At 45.9% G+C, this 25,893-nt stretch overlaps 1 protein-coding gene across 1 annotated transcript in view; it reads left to right on the forward strand.

Moving 5' to 3' along the window:
* The window catches only part of MYO18B (myosin XVIIIB), a gene marked incomplete at its 5' end in the record, with an annotated part of 239,487 nt that overhangs the window by 183,225 nt on the left and 30,369 nt on the right, over positions 1 to 25,893 (forward strand). The window contains one exon of the mRNA XM_049102131.1: positions 16,181 to 16,311. Within this exon, the coding sequence (XP_048958088.1) occupies positions 16,181 to 16,311 (131 nt within the window). The remainder of the gene's footprint in view (positions 1 to 16,180; positions 16,312 to 25,893) is intronic.

Consider the following 25,893-nt stretch of genomic DNA (forward strand, 5'->3'; position numbering starts at 1 on the left):
TCATGGCTGGTGGGTGGGGGGAAAAAAAGAAGACTGATGTCACTTCTCAGCAAACAAAAGGAAAGGAACTGAAGAAATAAGATGGCTTTCACTTCTTCCTGAAAGCCTACCAAAACCTCCGATGGTTGTGCCCAGGTAGCAATTGGATGCTGTTTGCCAGGATTAAGCAAATGTTTTCTGTAAAGGGCCAGGAAGTAAATATTTCAGACTTTGCAGCCTATATTCTGTCATAAAACTCTGCACATCTTTGCACAAAAGCAGCCATAAGCAACACACAAATTAATGGGCACGTGTGTTCCAAGAAAACTTTATTTAAAAAAACAATAGGCCAGATTTGGCCCACAGGCTATCGTTTGCTGACTCCTGCTCTAAGTTCTATTGGGAGAAAAAGTAGAATAAGAGACAGATGGCAGAGTTAGATTTAAATCTTGACTCTAGCCTTTCCAGACTCTGTCTGGGGCAAGTCACCTGTCTCCTCTGAGTCTCAGTTTCCTCATCTGTAAAATGGGTTATAAGGTAGTCAGGAGATTAAAGAGTGTCTTGCACATTTTAAAGGTCAATAAATAATAAGTCTTCCCTAGTACCCACTTCCTCACTCCTGCTATAAATCATGCAGGAGAAAAGAAGTGTGACTAAAGGCTTTTCTTTGGCCCCAGCAATGGTGATAAGTTCTGACACACATCTCTTTAAAGCTCATTTGAAAGTGTCTCTGCTCTAAGTTTCCCAAGGTTGGTCCCGCCGTCATCTATTTCTACTAGTACCTTCATACCCCAAAATGCCTTCCTTGGCTCAGCCTACCCCATGTTCACCATAAAGCACTGCCTTGGCTGGAAAACCCCAAGTATACAAATCAACAGTCTGTGTACAGTCATTATTAGAGTGAGCAGTTTACATTGTGGATTAATGTTGGACTGTCATGAAAGACTAAGTCAAGGACACTGCATTTCAAGTCTTATAATTATGTTTGCATTTTAACTGGTATGATTTTTAGATGGGATCTTTGAGAGAATTCTGACTTTTGTATGATGATGCTAAGACATACTTAACCAGAGGGGGAAAGGATTGCTCTTCATAGAAAAAATATAAACAGAACCTTGATTTGTGATTTTTGTTTTTCATGATGAATTTTAGCTGGAGTTTGATTTTTTTAAAGATTTTTTTATTTATTTGAGAGAGAGAGAAAAAGAGAGAGAGAGCTAGAAAGAGCATGAGCAGTGGAGAAGGAGAAGCAGGCTCCCAGCTGAGCAGGGAGTCTGATGTGGGGGCTTGATCCCAGGACCGTGGGATCAAGACCTGAGCTGAAGGTAGATGCTTAACCAACTGAGCCACCCAGGTGCCCCATTAGTAGGGTTTCCTGGGCACATCTGCCCTTCAGCACTTTGAGTCTTTAGAATATAGAATAATAACACCTCCTGGAATGTTAGAACCGTAGAAACCGTGAACCCAATGGCTCTTAGAAACTTGGAGTTTCTCTAGTTTTCCTCTTCAGTAGTCAAGACAGTGGTTTCTCAGATGTTCAGATTCTCTCCTTTTTTTTTTTCTTTCTTAAATTTAAAAAAAAAGGTAGTCTCTATGTCCAATCTGGAGGCTTGAACTCCCAACCCTGAGACATCAAGAGCCACGTGTTCCACCAACTGCAGCCAGGTGCCCCTAGATTATTTTCTATCTCACTACAACATATATAAATCCCCTAGCATGGTGGTGTCTGATGTGGTACTCACCTGCCAGATGGAACTATTTAAATTTAAGTTAATTAAAATTAAATACAATTAAGAATTCAGTTGCTCACCTGCACTGGCCTCGTATCAGATGCCCCATAGCCACCTGTGGACAGCAGGTGGATTCTCATGCCAACTTAACCATTTGGTGTATAATCTGAATTTTTCCCCTTTGTTCTCATCTCAGACACAATTTCTCCCAGACTTCTTCGCCAGGGCAGAGCTAGCCAGACCACATGCCACTTAACTTTCTGATTCCCTTTTTATGTACTTATGGCTTTTCTCATTGCCATAAAGAGGGGAACTTGGTTTGGAGGAACAAAGAGCAGGGTATGCTCAGCATAGCCTCCTCAGGACCTCAGCTCTTTTAGGTTAAACCCCACTTCAGCCTGGGGCCACCCTAGTCTTGGGATGGCAAGGACGCACTGTCATCTAGTCTCTGTCATTTATCCATTTTTCCACAAGACACCACTGCCCTGCATGTTTTGCATAATAATTTTACTAGCTACACTCTTTGATGCCTGTGCATTAACTTTCAGACTTCCACCCCCTCCCCACTATAACAGTGCTTCCTAATTATCAATATGGCTACTCAACATTTAGATCCACAGAACCTTAGCATTTGGAATGATGGCTTCCTAGAACTGTGTATGATGTCTAAGACCTTAGAAACTTCAAGCCAGAGGCAGCCCTGGAGGCTCAGCGGTTTAGCGCTGCCTTCAGCCCAGGGCCTGATCCTGGAGAACCAGGATCAAGTCCCATGTTGGGCTCCCTGCATGGAGCCTGCTTCTCCCTCTGCCTGTGTCTCTGCCTCTCTCTCTGTGTCTCTCATGAATAAATAAATAAAATCTTAAAAAAAAAAAAAAGAAAGAAAAGAAACTTCAAGCCAGAAAATCTCACTTGTGGAAGCTTGGATCATTAACGTACATAATATTAAAATCTTATTAGGTTGAACCATACGAAATTCCATTTGCATACAAAAAGATTGAATATAGTTGATTTCACATGGCTCAACCTAATAAAAGTGTGGAATATTGAAATTCACACATTCTCAGAATCATTAGATCCTAATGCTATAGAATTTTAGAAGCCTAGGATTGATTGTAGAACAGGAGCCAGGGAACTTTTTTTTTTTTTTTTTTTTTGCTAAGGTCCAGAGAGTAATATTTTCAGCTTCATGTACCACAGAGTATGTCACAACCTCTGAACCCTGAAAGCAGCCACACAAATAATACACAGATGAATGTGTGGTTGTGTTCTTATAAAACTTTATTTACAAAGACAGGCAAGGGCCAGATGGGCTTTGCAGGCCATAGTTTGCTGCCATTGTTTTGGAACATAAAAACTGATAGTATTCCATCAGGCACTTGGATTTGCATAGGAAACTCCTAGCCCTACTTCCAGAGGGTCTAAAGGGGCCCATTCAAATGTGGAAAAATTTTAAGGACAGTATGGCCTAGTTCAAACCACTGTCTTTTGCAGGGCAGTGTGTGGCTCCCAAGGGGGGAATGAGGAGAGTCTCTGAGGGCAGTTGCTAATGTGTTCCCTGGCACTGGGAGGGAATCAATGAGCTGTGTGCCTATACTGAGAAGACCAGGGCCAGCTGTCCCAGTGAGCCAAGTTCCTCAGTGAGAAGCTCCAGATGACCCTGAGTGCCAGAGAGGGCAGGATCGATGGAGCTGGCGAGAGCCGGGGGCCCAGCTGCGAGGTGGATTTGATGAGGCTCTTCATTGGAGAGACACGTGCCACTGGGCCCTAACCTTGAGATGTAGAGGGCACAAGAGAGCGCACACACCGCCTAGCAGTTGTTTTTCTTTCCTGCTGAGTCAATAAATGAATAAATGGACCATGAGTGGCCAAGTGGCTGATATAATTTTAGACTCCATCAAAAGGAAGATCACAAAAGTGTATGGAGGGAGCTTCTACATCTCTCTGTTCCCCCGCAGGGAGCCCGGGCTTCCTAATGTTATAGTCTGGGAGGCATCTCAAAGGAGGATGGAGCAGTCTGGAAACAGCTAGTGCCTGTCTGCTGCATGGCAGACATGGTGCAAAGTGCTTCCCGTGCTTTCCACGATTTGTCTAATTAAAGCTGCACTTTGGATCTTATGAGTGAGGTGATATTTTCCCCCCTATTTTACACAATTAAAAAAAAAAGCATAGAAAGACTAAGTGATTTGCCCAAGGCTAAATAAGTAGGAAAGATTCGCACTAGACAGGCAATCAGTCTCCTGGACTCTGAAATGTAAGCTCCCGATCACGATGCTGGCATTTCTCAAATCACGTGCATGCAGGTCACCTAGGGATGTGGTTAAAATGCAGGTCCTATGTCAGCAGATCTGGGACAGGACCTGAGTGTCTGCGTTCCTAACCAGCAACCAGGAGATGCCACCAGCCCAGGGACCTCCCTTGGGGTGGCTGGCACTATATTATACCCTCTCCTTATTCCAGACCCCCTGAAGCCTTGAAAGGGGGGGGGATTGCTTTTTTAAGATGAGGTCACAGAGCAGAAAGTGGTTTGTTCAAGATTCAAATTCACATCTGATCCAGAGGCTGTGGCTTTTCTGAAATGATGTCTATCGCCTACCCTTCTGCCTTTAGCTTGGCTTTCAACTGCGTGGGATCTTGCCACTCAGGGAATATTTTGCAATATCCGGAGATGCTCCTGATAACTACTAGGTCAAGGCTGCTAATCATTCTGAAATGCATAGAACAGTCACCTTCCTGGCACCCCGAGCAAAGAATGATCTCTCTCCCCATGTCAATGTCAATTGTCAATTGATGTCAATACATCAATAATGTCAGTAATGCTTCTCTCTAGCAGAGTCTTCTTCAGTCCAGGAAATAAAAATCCACCCAGAACCCTTGTCTGGAGGCCATATAGTGCCCTTGAATTAGAGGAGTCAGTGAGCACTTGAAACAATTCCCCCCCCCCCAAAGTAGCACAAATAAACAAGAGTCATAACTGAAAAAAAAGAAAAAGCCCATTTCCCAATCAATAAGTGTAAGTTTCCACTGCTTCAAGATGAGGCCAGAGTGTTTGCGTCTCTGGAACATCCTCTCGCCTCAGCAGATGGAAGCCAATCAAGTTGGGAAATCATTGTCTTAATCTCCGGTCATTATCACGCCTGGCCGCACGCTGTTTATTGGCGTCTTTAGCTGTTAATGTCGCATGCACTGTTTTCTCTGACAATAGCTCCCACCTCCACCCATTTCTCAGCCAGACGGCATTGACTGTGGTCCAAGCGCGAGGAGGGGCAGGATCCAACATTGATTGCCAGTAGAGACAGCTCCAGTCCATGTCCCGTCTGATCACTTCTTGGGGCTGGGGGGGGGGGGTTGTATCTAATAATATAAGATGATTCATGAAGGCTGATGTACCTGGGAGGGTTTGATTCTGTTTACTCGAGTTCGTTCATGATGGTTCTCTGGCTTGTTGGGAACGCTGGCTGGGGCTTTAGTCATTACAGAGCGATTGGATGTGCCTGAAGAGAAGTAGGTCTCTGGAGGGGCAAGAGACCATATGATAAATAATGATCTCGTATGCATTCAGCTCTGTGCAGTTCACAGAGCATGTGGACATGATGCGGGCCTCATAGCCTTCTGTACCGCAGACAGGAAAGGAACTCATGCCAGTTGTGGAGTCGAGGGGACAGACTCTAGCATGTACTCCTTGCTGCTGGTGAGTCAGGGCAGAGGGGGGACCCGTGTCCAGCTCTCGGGTCTGGTGCATTTCTCAACCTCACCTCTGTGCTGCCTCTCCTTGGCTGTGCCTACTGGGCATAGCTGTTGGGATACAATCATTTCAGTCACTGCTGGCCTGGATGACTCTATTCGTGGGGTGGGGGTGGGAGGGGGGCGTGTTCCTGGACTTGTAGGCAGAAACTGCAATCCTGAGTCTTGTCTCTCCTGGGAAACTCTGGATACATAAGGATGCTAATAAGGATGAGACTTAAATCTGAGAGTGGGCAGGGTGCGGGTTAGCACATTGGCAATGATGCTTTTATCTGATTCTTGGGCATGTTTGCATGACTCGTGAGCTGGCAGTGAGGAATTGGGGCAAATAAGAGCATGTTTTGGTGGAGAGGGGACAAGGAGGATTTGGGGGGCGAGATCTGGGGCATTTAATCGGTAGGGCTAGTAGGGTTGCAGGGTTGAGTGTTCTGGATGTCTAAATGAAGAGAGGAACATGAGAGGGTCACAGGAGTTGGGGGGAGTGTGAGAAAGCGTCACAGCAGAGGAGTCCCCATCAACCTGCCATACTTCACAAGCTATCACCTGGTCATCATGGGAACAAGACAGAGGTCTGATGTGTATGGAGTACCTGCTACATTGTATGCAGTGCATCAGGTGCTTTCCACTCATGAGTGCACAGCTAGTCCCACAGCATGACCATGCTGAAGTCATTCCCACGTTATAGATGAGGAAACTGAGGGTTGGGGTTAGACCGTAGGTGTGGGAAAAGGCATCATGGAAGAAGTGACTATGAAATCGGTCTTGGAAGATGAGTAGGAGTTCACCTGTCAGCAGGGAAGAGCATTCTAGGTGGAGGAATAGTAGGTGCAAAGGCACAGAGGCATGAGGGAATGCAGTATGTTTGGGAGCTCTGAAGACCGTGAGAGTTCTGAAGAATTGGGGTGCAGAGTATGGGCAGTAGAAGGAGAAGAACCTCGGAACGTAGACTGGGGGATGGACTATGCAGGGCTCGCTAGGCTTAACCACCCAGTTTGAATTGTGGGAAATGAGGAGTAATTGTGGCCTCTTAAGCAGGAGATTTATCAGATTACAGAGATTCTCTCTTGGGCTATTTATGGGATACAGCATGGGGAAGGGCCTGGGTAGAAGAGAAGGACAGCAATTCAAGACAGCAAGAGAAAGCTTAGGGGACAATAATGGACACTATCTCTATGCTCATGAATAGAGAGCAGGAGAAAGATGCCAAGAGATTAGCCCATTGTATTGACAAGATACTTGATGCCCAGAGTAGGGACAAGGGATATGAAATAAATTGTTCTCACACTACCCTCTTTGGTTACAGAACCCAGTGGACACTTGAGAAATTTCAAAGTCCAGTTTCCCTATTTCTGCAATCACATGGACTAGCGGGCTGAGAAGACACATGAGCTTCATTTCCATTTAAATTGAAATAAGACATGTCAAAGGTGGCCCGATAATTACTGCCTGGAACAATGGCCCTCTGATGCGGGAAGTGTAGTGTCGGTGTATGTGGTACAGATAATTTTTGCATTTGAGACTTAATTATGTTGATATAATTATTTCTCTGTCAGGAAAATTGGGTGGCACAGATCTGTCATATTTGCATTTGAGCAGAAAAACGAAATGCCTTCCTTCTTTTTTGCAGAAAGCAGTTGGGTCAGTGACTCTGGAAAGTCAGGAGTGGGGCATGTGGAAGTTCACTCTGGGTCAGGATATCTGTCAGCGAATGGTGGGGTTTTGTAAGGTCTTGGCAGGTGTCAACCTTGAGAGGGTTGGAGTCCTCTGGCAGTCCTTGTTTTTGCCCTGTTCTGAAGATGGCTGCATCAGAAATCACAGCCTGGGGGGAGTTTTAGGGCTGGGAAAGCTATGAGCTCTGAATACCTAGAGCCATAAGAAAATTTAGAGAGTGGGTTTATTTTATTTTATTTTATTTTATTTTATTTTACTTTTCTATTCCATTCTATTCTATTTAAATTTAAACTTAATTTAATTTAACTTGCAAACCTGTGATTCAAAGACTCACAGGAGAGTTTCACACTCATGCCTCAAAGCCTAATCACCACCCTCCCCCTGGCTGTCCCCATCCCACTGTCTGAGAACCTCAACCACATTCTTTGTATAAGGGTCTAGGGCCTGTGTACAACCCCTTTGTACAAGGGTCCGAGGAGTCTGTGACCTCTGCCACCCCCCAGCCTTCGGGGGAATCTTGGGACCCCCTCCTCACCATTGGAACCCCAGGCCATGGCATCATTATTGCCCAAGCGGTGAGGGCCGGTGTTTAGGCAAAAATGAGTCATGTTCCAAAGTGTGTGAAACAAAACATAGAGAGAGAAGCTCACCTTCTAACAGAGAGAAGGCCTAGATAGGAAAGCCCAGGTTCTAGTTCTGCCTCAGCCACCCAGGGAGTGGCCCAGCAACCTTGGCCAGGTGGCCTCCTGCTCTGGCCTGGTATATAGTGTGTGTGTCCATGGATGCAGTGGTGGTGTGCGTGTGTAGCAAACACACACAGCTTAGACCTTCCACAAGCCAGATCTCCATCATCTAGATATGAACAGCCCAACCTGCCTAAAATGTTCATTGTCCAGAATGCTATTGTATAGGCCCCAACTCAATGGACTCCACCACCCACAAAGGAAAACAGTGTAGCCATCCTGAACTTCCTCCTATTTCTAGAAATACATCTGTTTAGAGGTTGAATTGTGTCCCTCTGCTCCATTGACCTTTCTGCCTCCCTCTTGTAAGGACCCTTTTCATTACATTTAGGGCCCACCCAGATAATCCAAGATAATCTCTCTATCTCAAGAGCCTTAATTTAATCACACCTGCAAAATTCTCTTGCCATCTAAATTAACATATTCCAGAATTGCAGGGATTAGGATGTGGACATCTTTGGGGGCTGTTATTCCTTCTAGCCAGACTGAAGCAGAACCACCCAGATAAATCACTCCTGAATTCCTGACCCGCAGGAAACCATGAGAGATAATGAGTGGTATTCGATGTTTCAAAACACTAGGTGTTGAGGTGTTATGTAGCAATAAATAATTAAAATAGACTAGGGGTTTGCAATACAGCATTTGAGGCTGTAATACTTTGAAAATTGTTATTCTGGATTTCTTGTAACCTTTTCCTTGAAATATATGTGTATATATATATATATATATTCACACACATATATACACACACATATATATACATACACATATATACATCTATATAAAATATAAATGTTTATAAATATATACATAGATATAGATAGATAGAAATTGTAAGTATACAGTTTGAGGAATGAAGCCTGGGTTGAACCTGGATATGTCTCTGCTCTGTGCCAGTGATTCTCCTGATTCCTCTCAGATACATTCCCACCCTTCTCTACTCTACTCTAAATTGTAGGAAACTATGCTTTCTAGTTTCCCTGGTAGGGTCAGCCAAAGATAGGTGGTGATGGCCAATTGAAGGACAGGGGAAGGAGAGAAGCCAGGGTATTTCTCCATCTCCTGTGCTGCCTTGGTGGGGGGCGTCCCTGATGGCAGCTGAAACTCTAATTCCAGATCATCCCATTCAGAATGCTCTTCTTCCATGAAACCACCTTCCACTGGGCACACTTCCATTGGATGGCCCAACGTCCCATTTTTTCCTTCCAGTCCTAGGTTGGCAGTGCCTTCCTGCCATTGCTTATCTATCCTGGCTTCTCATCTTTCCTATCATCTGAATAACCAATTCCCTGTATTAAATCCCTTTATGTGAATGATCTAGAGCAATTTCCATTTTCTTGACTGATATGGGCTCCTTCAAGGCACTGTATTAAATCCTCCAGCTTCAACAACAACAACAAAAAAACCATCAGGTTTATAGGCTTCATTTTCTGAAAAATGAGGTTGTCCTTGCTACACAATACCTACAGGCTTCATACTTTCCAAGTCTTTACTTAGAAAGAAGGATATCTGTTAGATATCAAGTGAGAGCCCACATATTAGGTATACCAGATGTACACAGTTGGACATTATTTTGTTTGTTCCTGGTGATAATCTTTTGTTAGGAAATAATACTGGCATGTTACGAGATGAGGAGGTGAAAGTAAGGAAGGATTAAGAACTCTTCAAAATTCACATAGGTGTTTTGTTTCTCCTGCTCCTCCTGTGTTATTGGTAGCTTGCCTCTCCCTTCTCCCCACCCATCAGGATCTCTCCCTAAAAGTGGTAGCCTTCCACTTCCCTCAGTCCCACGGAGCACTTACCAGTTTACTTTTTTTTTTTTTTTTAAGATTTTTATTTATTTATTCATGAGAGACACAGAGTGGCAGAGACATAGGCAGAGGGAGAAGCAGGCTTCCTACAGGGAGCCCAGTGCAAGAATTGATCCCAGGATCCCAGGATCCCAGGATCAGGACCTGAGCCGAAGGCGGACACTCAACTACTGAGCCACCCAGGTGCCCCCACTTACCAGTTTTCAAGGAAAAACAGCCCCCTCCCCTGCCAACCAGCCAACTACTATAAGCATCTTCTTTGAGGACTCAGGAGGCATTTCCAAGAGGGTTGAGTAGAGTGCGAAAGCTTTGGGAGGTCTAGTTGATGCTAGTAGATGGATCACTGGATGAAGTGCTTAGCTTGGTAGTTCATAGGGTGGACTCTGACCCTAGATTGCCTGGGTCTAGACAGTGATCGATTGGACATGCCCACTGTGGGTGTAGAAAAGGGTAGGAGGAACGGTCAGGTATTGACTGACCCTTTGGAAACAGGCAGGCCTGAGCTTGAATCTGTGTGTCACTTTCTAGCTGTGTGACTTTAGGATCTTGGATGAGTCTCTCTGGGTCTATTACCACATGATAAACCTAGACTCAGACAATTAATTTGCAAGAGGATTAGGAAGAAAGAACCTGGCATAGTGATGACCATCTTCTTCCTACTTCCTCTTTTTGCTGAAGGTTGGGCTCTTTTTCAGCCTTATATAAGAGAATCTAATGCATAATTCTGGGTTTTCTTCTGGGTACACCAAGTCTTTCCCATATGGAGACCGAACATTCATGTTAATGCTCACTCCATGATGAGCCAAAGCACAGTTCACAGGGCTTTTTATTCCCCTACAGCCTCATTTCTCCCAGGCAAGTGACCCTAGGACAATCTGAATGAAACAGTGGCAGGTCCTCATCATCTCATCATTTCTTTCTGGGCGGACTGCCCCCACCTCTGGAAACACAGGCATCCTTGGCTAAAGCAGGAGTAATTGGAGGCAAAGTAGAAAAGCGCTGCGGGCAGGTGTCAGGACACCTGGGTTTGACTGCAGATCACTGTGTCTTGACTGCACGACACTGGGGAAGTGATTTATCCTTTGAGGCTCAGCCTGTTCATCTGTAAACTGGGGATAATGAGGCTGCCATGGGAGACACTGAGTGGGCAGTCCAGGGGATTGTTCCTCATACCATAGACAGAAATAAAATCCCATATTTTTTTAACTTACTGATCAGAAAAGTCATTCATATCCTTTGTAGAAGATCTGGAGGAGAATAAAACGGAAAACAAAAATCACCTGATATCTCACCACTCGGAGATAATAACACTGCCATTACTTTCCTGTAATGTGGTTGAGTTACTTTTTGTGTTTTTACATTGCACTTGACTCTGAGGGTTCATAAAGATTATGTGAGATGAGACCTGCTAAATGTACGTGAGAAAACAAATAAATATATTCATGTAATAATTAAATATTAAGTATGTGCTGTGTGTCAGACTGGGAAGGTTCATGCGTGTGTATCTGAATGTATGTATGTGAGCACATATTTGCATGTATTTATATGTATTTATAATAGCATATGTATTTGTGTGTAAATTTTTTTTTAGCTATGGGCTCTGTAACATGGAGTTTCTATTTGTCTTTAGTGAATCAGAAGAAAATGACAAAGTGAGTTTTCATCAGGTTTCAGGGGTGTTTTGAGATATTGTGCCCTAGAATATAAGCTACATGAAATTAATTTTCTTGGAGGACACCTTGAAAAGATGGAGAGGCAACCTCTAGGGTTCCAGAAACGGACATGAGAGTTCTGTGCAATTGCAGACAAGAGACAGTCCCCTAAAGATGCCCCAGGCAAAGAAAACAAACAGCAGTTTTAAATATTAACCTCTAATTGAACATCACAAAAGGAGACAATTTTAATTGCAGCCACTAATTATCGTATGAAAGACCTCCCACACGGGCAGCTCTGTGTGGCATGCTCCAGGGGGAGTAGCTTGGGAGTTTAACAAGGGTTAGTGATTCTCTTAAGCAATGCTGGGGAGGTCACAAGTACACACACAGTAAAAATACTTTTATTGATTTTGTCTCTGAATGCATGGGGTGTATTATGTATACATAGTGAGTGTAATACCCGGGCTCCTCCTTCATTCGCCGTTTCCAGTCATGCAGTAACACCATTCATCCGATCCCCAAGTATAGATGGAGTGCTCGCTATGTTCTAAACACCAGCAATACAGAGAGATTTGGTCCTGGCAAGAATGTAAGCTCCACAGAAATTAGGACTTTATCTGCGTCCTGCACAGGTCAGCGCTGGCACATGGTAGGTGCTCAATGGGTGTTTACTGAATGAATGAATGGCATGTGAATATATGTGCCCAAGTGTAATGAATATATCATATCTATTACTATAGATATGTTGGGTGTAATGACACCAACTATATGTTGGGTGTCATTGCAATGTGTATATCACCATTACTGTAGTTAGAGATTAACATAGGTATATGATGTATTTATTAGTAGGCTTCTGCTGTATACATCTTAGCATCTGCATAGTTTCATATCCTAGTTTCTCCCCCAACTTCTTTTTGCTTCAAGCCTCTAAAGAGAGAGAATAACAGAGAAGACCAGCTTCACACTTGGTCTCAAAATGCAACCCTGATTGCACTTGGCAATACCGATTCAATCCCAAGCATCATTAGTCAGATGTCATGAGAGGGAGAGAAAGCCCCAGACTCCCAGACAGGAAAGTGGACACGTCTCTTGTACCCTCTTCTCCTGTGTCGTGCCCCCCACCCCCAGTGTCCCCTGAGCAGTCTCTAGCTGGGTTTTGTTTTGTCTGCCCCAGGGACAGTTTGGGGCACCGCATGCATTTCCCCTAACGACTTGGTCTCTGCAATCAGCAGGCTCTATTTGCTTTGCAAGTTGAAGCAGAAAAGGTTTGCTGATTGCTGATTGCACAGACTCTAGATTTCCCAAGTCCGTCTCCTTGTGTTCCCACTGGGCCTGATCTGAGTACCCCGGATCCCATCCTTGGTCCGTATACTCTCATCTATGGATGCTTTTCTTGCTTGAAGCTCTCCTCGTTCTAATAACTCATCCCCTATGCGGCCCTTAGTTGCATCCATGTCTTTTCTCTGCGGGGTGCTGAAAAACCTTTGGAACTAGAGTCCTTATTCACCTGTGACCTTGGCAAACCTCTGCTCCTCATCCCCAGTGGCTCCTCATTCTCCTCTGAAAATTAAATGATAGCAATACCAGCGTTGACCAAGCCTTTCCTCTTCTGGAGGTCAGAGAGGTTGGGTACCTTGCTACAGGTCACACAGCCAGTGAGGGGCAGAGCTGGGCTTTGAACCTAGGCACACTGGCTCTAGAAGCTACTTTGTCTTTGATGATACTACAGATTGGACTCACCTAAGCTCGCCCTTGCTGCACCCACCTTCTTAGTCCCAGAGCAGAGCCATCCATCCCTGAGATAGTGACTGTCCCCGGGGGCCCGGTCCCCTGGTTTCTGCCTACCAGGAGGCTCTGTGAGGGTTAAGACGTCAGGCCCTTGTTGCTCACACTGCATGACGTTGCCGGTGCAAAGTTCACCCAGGCACAGCTGGGAGGGGACACCTGTGCTCTTCTCTCATCCCTGGGCTCATGAGGCAGAAAACTATCCCCCAAGAACCCAAGACAACACCTCTGAGCTTTGTGCTCTCCCAGCTGCATGACCTCACATAGGCCCCTCTGCTGCTCTGGCTTTCCGTAGCCCCCAAACAAACACTTACTGCACATCTAACATGGCCTGTGGACGGACGTCAGCTAGCATCTCTGTATCTTACAAAGAAAGATACAGGTGCCCCATCTCCTGGGAGAACATGTTTGATTTCTGTCGCCTTGGAGAGAGCTGAGCTCAGACAAGTGCTCCTATAAGTTCCTGAGACTTTGCACCCGGCCGTTTCTCTGGGTGTCTTTATGAGCTGATATGCCAGCGTCCAGAGGCAAGCGCCTCCCAGCCATCCCCCGGTGCGTGTTATTTCCTGTGACAGTCCACTGGCCTCCTGCCCAGGGCCCCTGCCTCCGACCGGCTCTCACCTTGTCAGCACCAAGATGGGGATTTCACAGCTGGCAACTTCAATCAACTCTAGTGCTTGCCAGCTTCTCGTCCGTCACCCCCTTCTCTCTCCACGCTGCTGCTTCTCAGCTCCACTCAGCCCTTACACTTCTCAGTCTTTGCCTGCTCGCTTTCTCTCTCTCTCTCTCTTTCTCTCTCTCTCTCTCTCTCTCTCTCTCTCGTTAAAATTGGGAAAACTCAAGATCAGATGAAAAGCACAGACCCACAATACCGCGAATAGACAGGCCACTCTGCAAAGGACAGCTGTGCACATCCCCGCAATGGGGAGGACCTGGTTCTCCCTGACTTTCATTGGGAGTGTGCACACGCAGCCCCAGAAAGATCACTGGCAAGATCAGGCTTTAAATCCAGGCTCTGGAGGGTATTATGCTGAGTGAAGTAAGCCAGTCGGAGAAGGACAAACATTATATGTTCTCATTCATTTGGGGAATATAAATAATAGTGAAAAGGAATATAAGGGAAGGGGGAAGAAATGTGTGGGAAATATCAGAAAGGGAGACAGAACGTAAAGACTGCTAACTCTGGAAACGAACTAGGGGTGGTAGAAGGGGAGGAGGGCGGGGGGTGGGAGTGAATGGGTGACGGGCACTGGGGGTTATTCTGTATGTTAGTAAATTGAACACCAATAAAAAATAAATTAAAAAAATAAATAAATAAATCCAGGCTCTGCACTGAATGCCTTCACTGGCCTCCACTTCTTCATTTACAACATAAAGAAAACGATCCCAGCCCCAGAGAGTCACTGTAAGCTGTTTCAGATTGCACAGCTGGTGAGTTAAATGGGTAACTTGGAATATTGCTTAGATCTGACCCTAAATCTTCATATTTTCACCTTTCTACACCCTCAGCAGTTGGTATATATGTGTTCCTTAAAGCATCAGGGGCGCCTGGGTTACTCGGTTGGTTAAGAGTCTGACTTTTTTTTTTTAAGATTTTATTTATCTATTCATGAGAGACACACAGAGAGAGACAGAGACACAGGCAGAGGAAGGAGCAGGCTCCCTGTAAGACTTGATCCCCAGACCCCAGGATCATGACCTGAGCTGAAGGCAGACACTCAACCATAGATCCACCCAGGTGCCCCAAGAGTCCGACTCTTGATCTCAGCCCAGGTCTTGATCTCAGGATTCTGAGAGCCTACTTTAAAATAAATAAATAAATAAATAAATAAATAAATAAATAAATAAATAAATAAATAAAACAGTCAACAAATAATCCTTACATAATTTAGAACAGCTTAAAAGAAAAACTTTATCCCTAATCTACACTCCCCCATCATCCTCATCTATAAATATCACCAGCTCCCTAAGTGTTTTTCCAATGGTATGTGTGTTATTTGCAGATAGATAGGGGCATGATAGTCCCTGTTCTATTTCGTTTGCTTAACATTATTCCACAGAAGCATTCCACACTACCACAACCCTTATTTCAAATGTTAATGTCTGCCTCATGGCATCAAAGAGACACTACTGTGGTCTTCCTAACCATTCCCAGTTGTGTTGGATGATGAGGCTGCTTTCAGCTTCTCCCCGTCCCCAATCCCACTGCTCTGAGCATTCTCTGGTACAGACTTTACTCTGCCTTTTGACTCATTCCCTGTAGGACAAATTCCTAGCAGGTGGGATTCCAGGTTTAACCCAAGGTTTCTCAGACTGGGCACTATGCACATTTGGGTGAGGTAGTTCTTTGTGGAGGGGCTTTTGTGCACATTGTAGGATGTCAGGCATCATCCCTGGCCTCTACCCACTAATGCCAGTAGCACCCCTGCCTGACACAGTGCCAGGCACAGAAAGAGCTCGGTAAATGGCAGTGGTATCTGCTTGCTCTGGGAGGAACCCCTCTGGCTTGTCCGTCTTTGCCTTTGCTGCCTCTAAGATGCAGAGCTGGGGGAGTCAGCATGGTGGAGTTCAAAAGGAACCATTCCTGTCTGCCCCCCACTACATGCCCTATCTCTTATTCCAGATGCCTCACTCCAGATCCATCCCTGAGGCAGACATAGCTTCCAGAACCAGCCTCAGTTACTGTTCTGGGAAACATGAATTGGTCCATATATTTACTCATCCATCCAAGATGTACTGACTGGTGCAAAGTGGGTGGTGGTGCATGACTTTGGGGTCAGACACACTAGGCTGAGACCCACCCCCCCTCCAGTGTGGATGAGGGAGCTCTGTCTTGGGGGCCATCAGCCATGCCCTGGTGGCCCCCAAAACATCCATGTTTATACAATTCACAGCATCTATCCGAGGGTCTGAAAGCCCACCTGTATGGAGAGGGTGCTCACCATGTACTAGGTACTCAGTGAACACTAGGCTCCACCTGGGGTGTGTTTTTCCTCCCCAGAAGCTCTGGCAGGTAGGTGAGTTCTTGCCCAAGGCCAACATTTGCTTGTGGTCTCTGTCTCCAGGAGAAGTATGTGGAGGAACTCGCAGCAGTGAGACAGACCCTCCAGACAGACCTGGAGACGTCCATCCGGCGGATTGCTGACCTACAGGCAGCCTTAGAGGAGGTGGTGTCCAGCGACAGTGACACGGAGAGGTAATCTACAGGGCCCAGGTGTGGCTGGGTACAGCAAGTGAACTGTACCCTGAGTGTTCTACAGTCTTTGGTAGACAGAACTCCCATTCTCAGTTCTGAGGGTCCCCATCTACAGGGAGACCCCAGGGCATTGAGTGGTGGGAGGGATAACTGGCTGGCTTATGTGAGCAGCGACCGGATCTTTGCTTCCCCTGTGGTGTTAGCATCTCCTTGTTGCCACTGAAGCCACCTAGCCTAGCTCTCCAAGCCTTCAGGGAAGCAATCAGTGGAGTGCTTGCAGAGTGGGCTGCAGATCGTGATTGTGGGCAGTTTCCATGTCCAGTCTGAGCCCAATCTCCTCACATGCAAAATGGACATAATGCTTCGGACCAGCTACATCAAATTGTTCTATTTTGACTACTTTTTGGCACGCAGATTGACATTTCATGTACCCAACCCACTGCATACCTCGAAGGGTTGTCAGTGTCAAATGAGGTACCAGATGGACACCATTTAGAGCAGTACCAGGAGTGCACACAGGGTGTAGGGGTGTAAGCTGTGTTTGGGCACAGAAAGGGCATCTTTTCACAGAGGCAAAATCTGATTGGAAGATGTAAGATTAGACAGCTGGTGATACATCAGACCACCCAAATTCAATGTCAGGGCTTCTCTCCTGTCTTAGAAGACAGGTTACTTCACACCATCTCCACTCAAATCTCAAGCTTCCCCAGGCCATGGTTGGGCTGCTCACCTGGATGGAAGGAGTTCGAGGTGTTCCAGATGGGCACATGGACCCGGGCTGTCCAGTCTCTTGCAGGTGGCCCATAGCATCCTGTTCCCCAGAGCTGCCTTTGTAACATTGGCATGTTACTTCTCTGGAAACTATAGCTGCCTGTCTGGCTGTAGCCTCTCTGCCCACATCCCAGTCTCTGCCTAAAACCTGGGCAGCAAGGAGAGGCATTTTGTTTGCATTGTCTGCTAAGAAACAGGGTGCCTTAATGTAACCTTCAGATGTGACTCCCTCCCTACACACACCTGTGGGGCTGCACCCGCTGCTGCTCCCCCTTGGTCCCTGTCTCTGTGGAATGATTCACGTTGCAGCTTGAACAATCCAGTATTGGACCATGAGTGCAACCCTCTCCACTTCTAGGAGGACCCTGAGAGAAGTTTAAGGTCACATAGCAAATTAGGAGTGTGCATGGAGTTTGAACCTGGGGCTGCTGAGTTTCCTACCCTAGGCCTTTGCCTGTCGCACCCTTCATAATAGGGTGAAGCAGGGGCCAGCTGCTGACCTGCAGGAGGCATGGGCAAGAGGTGGGCGGTGAGGGAAATAGAGTTGCAAGTCAGCTGTCGTTTAGCCAGTGGGAAGAACCCGTGGAGCAGACCATGCCTGGTCAAGGGAAAAAAAGCCCAGAAGGAAACACACCAACATTCTAATACTGATGGAAGGCATCACTCCTGACCTCAATTTTTGTTTTCTTCAAGCTTTATTTATATATTATAAAATTTCTGCAATGAGCATACACATACAACCCTAGAGTAGGATCCTCATTTGGAGATTTTGCTCATATAAGTTACGGACTTTATTTTTTTTTAAAGATTATTTATTAATTTTAGAGAGACAGGGAAAGAGCAGGGTGAAGGGGCAGAGGAAGAGGGAGAGAAAGTCCCAAGCAGACTCTGCACTAAGCGTGGAGCCCAATGTGGGGCTTGATCTCATGACTCTGAGATCATGACTGAGTTGAAACCAGAGTCGGTTGCTTAACCAATTGAGCACCCAGGCACCCCTAAGTTGCAGACTTTATACACCTGATTTTAGTATGTGAGCACATCCTTTCCTTGATGTGGTTCTGGGCTGGTCATAAGCTGCTCAGAGATGGGTAACATTGAACTTGTTCATGCTCAGCGTCATCTGACAGAGACCTAGTGGACTCTGCATGTCTTTGCCTCTAAATAAAGGACTTTATCTAAGAAATCGCAGTTTGTGCAAAACTTGCTTCCATGCACAATTCTAAGTGTTGCTACCATGCCCTGTTAATTTGCACAGCTGCCAAATTGTGGTGAAATGGCAAATACTGGTGTTGCACCTGCTTCCTGGCTCACGATTACATTTAGGATGTCCCGTGGGCTGCCCTCCCTGCAGTTTATTAGTGTCCTGACAGAAATCGTGCCTGTAATTGTAAACCCTATTGTCAATATTACCTACTTGATGCTTGGGCTGGCTCTTCTGTTAATAAAGACATGAGCACTTCTGCACTAATTATAATGAGAATTAATGGTTGTATATATGAAGGTTTTTTTAACTAATGAGTAAAACTTTTGAAACATTTTTACTTGCATAGCCAGAGATTGCTTTTCTTTTATTCTCTCTTTCTCTCTCTCTCCCGCTCTCTTTAGGGAGAGAACACAAGCTTGGCGGGGGGTGGGGGGGGCAGGGGCAAACAGAGAGGGAAAGAGAGAATCTTAAGCAGGCTCCATGCTCATCATAGAGACTGATGCAGGGCTCAGTCCCACGAGCCTGAGATCATGACCTGAGCCAAAATGAAGATTGGGATGCTTAACTGATGGAGCCACCTAAGGTCCTAGCTTTCCTTTTCTTTTTTTTTTTCAAGTTTTTATTTTAATTCCAGCATAACTAACATACAGTGTTCTCTTAGTTTCAGGTGTATCGTATAGTGATTGAACAATTCTAAACATTATTCAGTGCTTGGCATGATAAGTGCGCTCCTTTTTCTCCACTTCTTCGCCAGCACTCGTTCTTTGTGGTTTTGATTTTAACCGTGGTGACAGGTGTGAGGCGCTATCTCATTGTGGGCTGGATTTGCATTTCCCTGATGCCAGTGATGTTGAGCATCTTTCCATGTGTCTGTCGGCCATCTGCGGGTTTTCTTTGGAGAAATGTCTGCTCATCTCTTCTGTCCACTTTTAATTGGATTATTTGTTTTTAAGGTGTTGAGGTTGCTTTTCTGATACGTGAAAGTTATCAGTGAAATAAATGAAATTTCATTATTAAAACAAAATTTGTTACTAAAAATAACAAAATTGGAAAGAAGCAAAGGATCCATGCTTGGAGGCTAGATAGAAGTAGTGACAGAAGCAGGGAGCACATTCTTGTCTGGGGAGTGAGATCCTCGTGGTGAGGTCACAGATGGTCATGGACATCGCTCTAGTCTCAGCTTATAGAGGCTCCTCTCAAGCCTGAAAGGGACCCTGACCTCACCCTCATCTCGATAAGAGGTAACTTTATCTCTTTCCACTCCAGCTGACAAGCCCCCTACTCGCTCATCCAGCTTTTCTGAGTTCCAGACCTTGGGACCCCAGGAATCCTATCTGAACTTAGCTTCCTGCCTGCATTTTCATGATCTTCTGTCTCAGCAGGACTTGGTCCTGGCCCTCTGCCCTGTAACCTGGATTTGAAATAGATGCAGAGCAGAGATTTCACCCATAGCACGCAAATAGGGAGAGATGGGCAGGTGATGGGGATTGCCTACAAAGAAGTCTCGACACATTTTGAAGAATTAATATTGCACAAACTTTGTTCTCTGGCCACACTGCAATTAAAATGATCCTCATCAATAGAAGGAAATCCATGCCTTGCTGGGCTACAGAGGCGCCGTCTGGAGCAGAGCTCCAGCTCCTACCCTGGTGCCAGCCTGTCCTCTTCCCCATCCTGATGGCAACACGCTGTACTTCCTTCATAATTGTCTTGTCACCTGGGGTACGTAGTTTGGATGGGAGCCTGAGGGATTTGTGGAGGTACCTCTCCAAACTGAGCTCTCAATTAGGATTCACACCCACCCTGGGGGAGAGAGAAAGAGAGAGAGAGAGAGAGTGTGTGTGTGTGTGTGTGTGTGTGTGTGTGTTGCTTCTGCTGGAGGTAAGGTTCTTTAAGAGACTTGTTCAAATTATGAAAAGTCACATTTCCCCATGTTGGGAATTAGATCCGAGTGTAACAGGCCTTCCAGGCTGGAAACGTGGTTACGTGCTCAGAAAGCCAGGTGGCCCATGCGGTGACATTTAAACACGTGCCATTCCTGCACTCGGGCTCTGTGCTGTGACTTAGATCGGGGCATCAACCTTCGCAGATTAATGGGGAAATGCTTTAAGCTGTTCCCCCAGAGCCTGGAGCATGCTCATTACTCATGGAGGAAGGGATGTGTCAGTTGACAGCCCCATCTATTCCTGGCCCCAGGGTCTGTGGCTGCTCTGCCTGGCACCTTTCTGGGGATCTGGGGTAGGGTGGCAGGCAGCGTGGAGAGATCAGTGGATGACTTCTGACTTCTAGGTCAGCTGAGAATGTACCAATTCCAGCTGGCCCGGTCAGAGACCAATGCTCTTGAAAGGTGTCTCTTGTGCTGTGTTGCATGTAAGTTACATGTTTCTCAACATACATCCTTCTAACTGGGCTAAAATTAGGCTGCAGCAGCATAAGTAGGAAGATGTGGGTCTCACCACAGATGGCAGCTGCCACTGAGGGCCTAATTCTGGGTTGATTTATTTATTAGTGGGCCCAGGCTCTGGCCAGACTGTAAAGGTTCCTGTTACATAAAAGGACAGACTTTGGAACTGCTCACATTCCTCTTCCTAAAACGCCCTTATCTTCTGATTTGCAATCCCTGAGCTCCCGCCTCGAGTAATAAGCCTGCCTTAGGCCTTAGATGCTTTAGCATCTCTTCATTACCCTGAGAAGCTTGATACCCCATTCCCAGTGAAGACACGTAACCTAGTGATGCCACAGAAGCCACCTGACTTCCAAGTGTCCTTCTAGCTTGGGAGGCCTGGATACTCGGCTGATGGGGGTCATGAGGAGTCAGGGCTCCAACCTATTTTTACCCACTCCTGCCTTATAGGAAATGATGGTAATTGGGATAAGAGGTAGTCTCTGCTGAGAGCTGACTGTGTGCTGGGCTACGCAAACTACTTGCTTTGCAGACACTTTCCTCACAACTTTTTAAGATTGGTGCCCAACTTACGGACTGGGACACTGGAGTCAAATAAGTCAAGGAGCTGGCTTGGGCTCACACAGCAGTGATGGGGCTGTGATGATTTCTAGGCTGACCCCACCACCCACACTTCCAATGAGCAAGCTCTGCCGTTGTATTTGACATACCCCATCTTCCTCTTTTATCTTGTCAAACTCTTTGCTCTTAGCCAAGTAACTGACCTGTCACTCTGGTGCATGTGTGTCTGTCACTGTGACAGGGGGCCAGTGCATTCTTGTGTTACTTCCCAGGCAATGTGGGCATTTAGGCTGGAATTGCCTGACAAAGACACACGCAAAAACAATACAATAGAAGACATCTAATTAGTTATCTTGCTTATCAACAAGGCCCTGTCCACAAATGCCTGGCACAAGTTCTTTTTTTTTTTTTTAAGATTTTATTTATTTATTCATGAGAGACATAGACAGAGGCATACAGGCAGAGGGAGAAGCAGGCTCCATGCAGGGAGCGCAATGTGGGACTCGATCCCGGGACTCCAGGATCACACCCTCAACATGCCAAACTGTTGAGCCACCCAGGGATCCCCCTGGCACAAGTTCTTTAAAAGCCACACGTACCAAGGTGAGAGAGAGAACCACTGATAGGTCGGGAGACAGGGTTCTGTTCTGGACATACCACCAAATAGACCTAGACCAGGTCATCTGCACTTCCAGAGCCATTACTTGCCCAGTCAACACATTAAAACCATCATCATCATCATCACCATCAATATTCGCCTTCCACGTTAAGACAGAAGGTAACAGTAAGAAATAGGCAAACATGGAGCTTCCAACCCAGAGACTCTTCACAGGGTTAAAGGGTAAGTGGATTTCAAATTCCCTCTTAAGTAAAACCCTCCTTAAGTGTGGAACCCACCAGCACAAACTCCTATAGAAAATTCTAGCTTAGGGTAACCTGGATGGCTCAGTTGGTTAAGCATCTGCCTTCAGCTCAGGTCAAGGAAAAAGAAAATTCTAGCTTAGGATGGAGTCCTAAGGAGCCAAAAGTGCAGGGTCAGACCTCCCTACTCAGTCTCTCTCCCTGACCCCTTGGGAGCCTCCGTGAGGTCTCTCAGAACACAAGGGCTCTATAGACTGTGCTGCACAAACTCCAGTTATCTGCCAGGACCAATAATCCATGACTTGTAAAAAGTCACCCTGGAGGGTGATTTCTACCCATCTGGTTCAATGAGTTTCAGGATCACACAGAACAAAACTCCTGTTTCTGCCTGAAAACCTTTCTCCTCTCCCTATCCCCAAGCTGTAGACCACCACAGGGTAAAGCTGATAAGTGCCTCCTGCAATCTTTCAGACCATAAGGTATGATGTGGCTTCCTGAAACCCTTCTCAACCCAGACTCTTTATTTTATACATCCTCTGTGTTGTTGAGACCATCTAAAATGAAGGCTGGTACAGGGTGCAGGCCGGACACCACAATTGGCCAGGACGGTAATTCATCAAAAGTTGACAAGCGGAATGCCCAGCAGACCTTGACTTTAACCTCAGAAGGTCTGTGGAAATTCAATGACATGGGTTCACAGGCAAAAGCAACCAGCACACAGATTAAAATGTCTATAAAAAAGTAGGATTATTTTCAATAAGCTTCCGTACCTATATCTTTTTATTTCTCGTGGCTGGTTCTTTTCCAGAGTCATGGGCTTAGAAGGCATTATAATGATTGCTGATAATCTTATGCTCTTACAAGATTGCTTCTTGAGATTTTTCACCATTTTTTTTCCCCACATGGTGATAAAAGGTATAACAGTCATTGGTAGAGCAGTGATGGTTCATGCCTGCTGTTTGCTTATTTCTCATAGAAATACTGGATCGGAAAATCCAGTTTTTTCTGTTAAGGTAGAAACCAGCACTGAGATGAGCAATTGTAACAGTCAGCGTCTGGCAGGAGCCAGAAGCATGCCCCAAAAGAGGGGGCCTGAAAAGGACCATTTACAGATATGGACCCAGTGTAGAGAAGCACCAGGGGTGGTACAGCACCAGGGGTAGTAGTAATGCCTGGGAGAATGTAAAGAGGGCTGCCTGGCAGGAGGAGCTCTGGCTTTGGGTTGAGGGCTGGAGAACACAAGGAGAAGCAGGAGGGAGAATTCTGTTTTTCTTTCTTTCTTTCTTTCTTTCTTTCTTTCTTTCTTTCTTTCTTTCTTTCTTTCTTTTTTAGATTTTATTTATTCAGGAGAGACCTAGAGAGTGAGGCAGAGACACAGGCAGAGGGAGAAGCAGGCTCCCTGTGGGAAGACTGATGTAGGACTTGATCCCAGGACCCCCAGGATCATGACTTGAGCCAAAGGCAGAAGCTCAACCACTGAGCCACCCAGGTGCCCCAGGAGGGAGAATTCTAAGAGAATAAATACTCCAGCTTCTTCTCTTCCATCCTTCCCTCCAGCTGCCATCTGAGCTCCCTACTGGCCACACCCAAGGGGAGGTCACAGGGCAGGGAGCCTATGGATGTGGCCCAGATATATCAGCCTCCTTGGCATCTGGTGAGGTGGGCAGCATGAAGTGGATGGAAAGGAATGGAGAGCAGACGTTGAACACAACTATACATCTCAAAGTGAACGGTTCTTTAGTCTGGGGTGAGGGGAGAGCCCTTTCAGAAGGGGACAGATTTAAACACTGAGTTCAGCCATGGGGCTGACACTCATTCAAGGGTGAATAGTGGGCATGGATTAACACCAGCAGGTGCTTTGATTAGGTGTGTTGTCCTGTAAAGACTTTCCTGGGTCAGGTTCAATTAAAGATTGTTGTTCAGTCAAATGAAGTGTGTCAGGGAGCACGCCTGGCTGCCCAGCAGAGAGAGTTTGTCTCCTATAGCGCTCAAGGCAAGTTGCCTTAGGACTATGGAGATGTGAAGTTGCCTGGACACCCACTAGGACCTGTGAGCACAGCCTCTTTTAATCCAGAGTCATGGAATCCTGGGGTGGGAAGCCCCCCGCCCCCCCACAACTTTTCCCAAATCCCATCCCTGTTGCAGCCAGCGTTTGCCTATCCTCTCTGTCTGTGGCCACAAGAAAACCTGTTCCTGTTCCCGTACAACTAAGCCTCTCTATTTTTAAAGAGGAATGTCACACCATTTACAACTCAATAGCTTGGGCCACAGGTGTCTTCAGGTTTTTTTTCTTTCAATCAACACTCAGAAGGTTTAGCCCTATTCATTGGAACTACTCTGCCTCCAAGGGCCCTTGCCTACCACATCCTTAGTTTCTTTGGCTAGCTGGAACCAGTGTCCTTAGCCTGGGGTCAGTAGTTCACGGGAGGGGGTTTCCATGCATGAAGTCTAAATGATACCATGACGTCTCAGGCATTGCCCCAAAATTTGAATCAGGATTTGTGCATTTGGAGAAGTAGAAGTGTACGTTCTAGATTCTTCACAAAAGATTCTCACCAATATGACTTAGGACTCCTGCTTTAGGGACAAGTATATCCTTTTCAGTGTATATAATCATCAAGCATCTAAGCTGGACAAGGCCTCAGCTCATTGGCCTAAACTCCTTAGATCACAGATGGGGAAACTGAGATCCCAAGCAGGAAAGAGGGTGGGAAAGGACCACACCGCGAGGCCTCTAGGGTTTGTTTGCCTTTTTCTCACTCTTCTATTCTGTCCACAACCCTAGCCCAGTAGAGCCTTAGAAAGACTCAGGTCACTAGCAGGATCAGACTTTGATCTACTCACATGGACTGCTCCAGTTCACAAAGTGTCATTTTTCAGTATTTTCAAATAGTTTCTTAAAAAGCTGCATCAAGACTTTGTGTTTAGATCTCCAAGAAGATTCAAGATCACTCACCAAAGACACTTTTGTCCTATTGCAGGGCTTTTTATTGGTGCCACAGCAAATTGTCACAAATTTGGTATCTTTAACCAACATGGATTTTATTATCTTGGAGTTGTGATGATTAGAAGCCCAACAAGAATCTCCCTGGCCTAGTCAAGGAGTCAGAAGGACTGTGTTCCTTCTGGAGACTCTAGGGGAGAATGCATTTTCTCACCTTTTCCATTTTGTAGAAGGTATCAACACACCTTGCCTTGCCACACTTCCATCTTCAGAGCCAGCAATGTTGCATCTGTGGCCATTCTACCGTAGCCATGTCTTCCTCTGACCAAACCTGGGGAGAGTTCCCTGCTTTGAAGGCTGTAAGTGCATAGATTGGGCCACCCAAATAATCCAGGATAACTTCCCCATCTCAGGATCCTTAGCCTTAACCACATCTGCAGAGTCCCTTTTACTAGGTCAAGAAACATAGCTACAGGTTCTTGGGATTGAGGATTTGGATATTGACATCTCCGGGGGTGATTATTCTTCCACTCCGAGGCTCATTCACAAAAGTTGCTTTTGTTTTACTGTGGTAGTGGTGGTGGTGGGCTGGGGGGAGTCACATCAATCTTCTCTTTAAAGGGCTAGATAGTAAGTATGTTAGGCTTCGGGGGTCATATGATCTTTCTTGCAACTCCTCTGCTACTATAGAGCAAAAGCAGTCATGGGCAAAATGGAAATGAGTTAGTGGGGCTGTATTTTAATAAAACTTTATTTATAAAAACATTGATAGGTTGGACTTGGCTCACAGCAGAAGTTCTCTGAATTCACAAAGCAGTATCTGAGAGAACTTCTGGT

The sequence above is a fragment of the Canis lupus genome, chromosome 26 (assembly GCF_003254725.2).
Source record: "Canis lupus dingo isolate Sandy chromosome 26, ASM325472v2, whole genome shotgun sequence".
Lineage (NCBI taxonomy): Eukaryota > Metazoa > Chordata > Mammalia > Carnivora > Canidae > Canis > Canis lupus.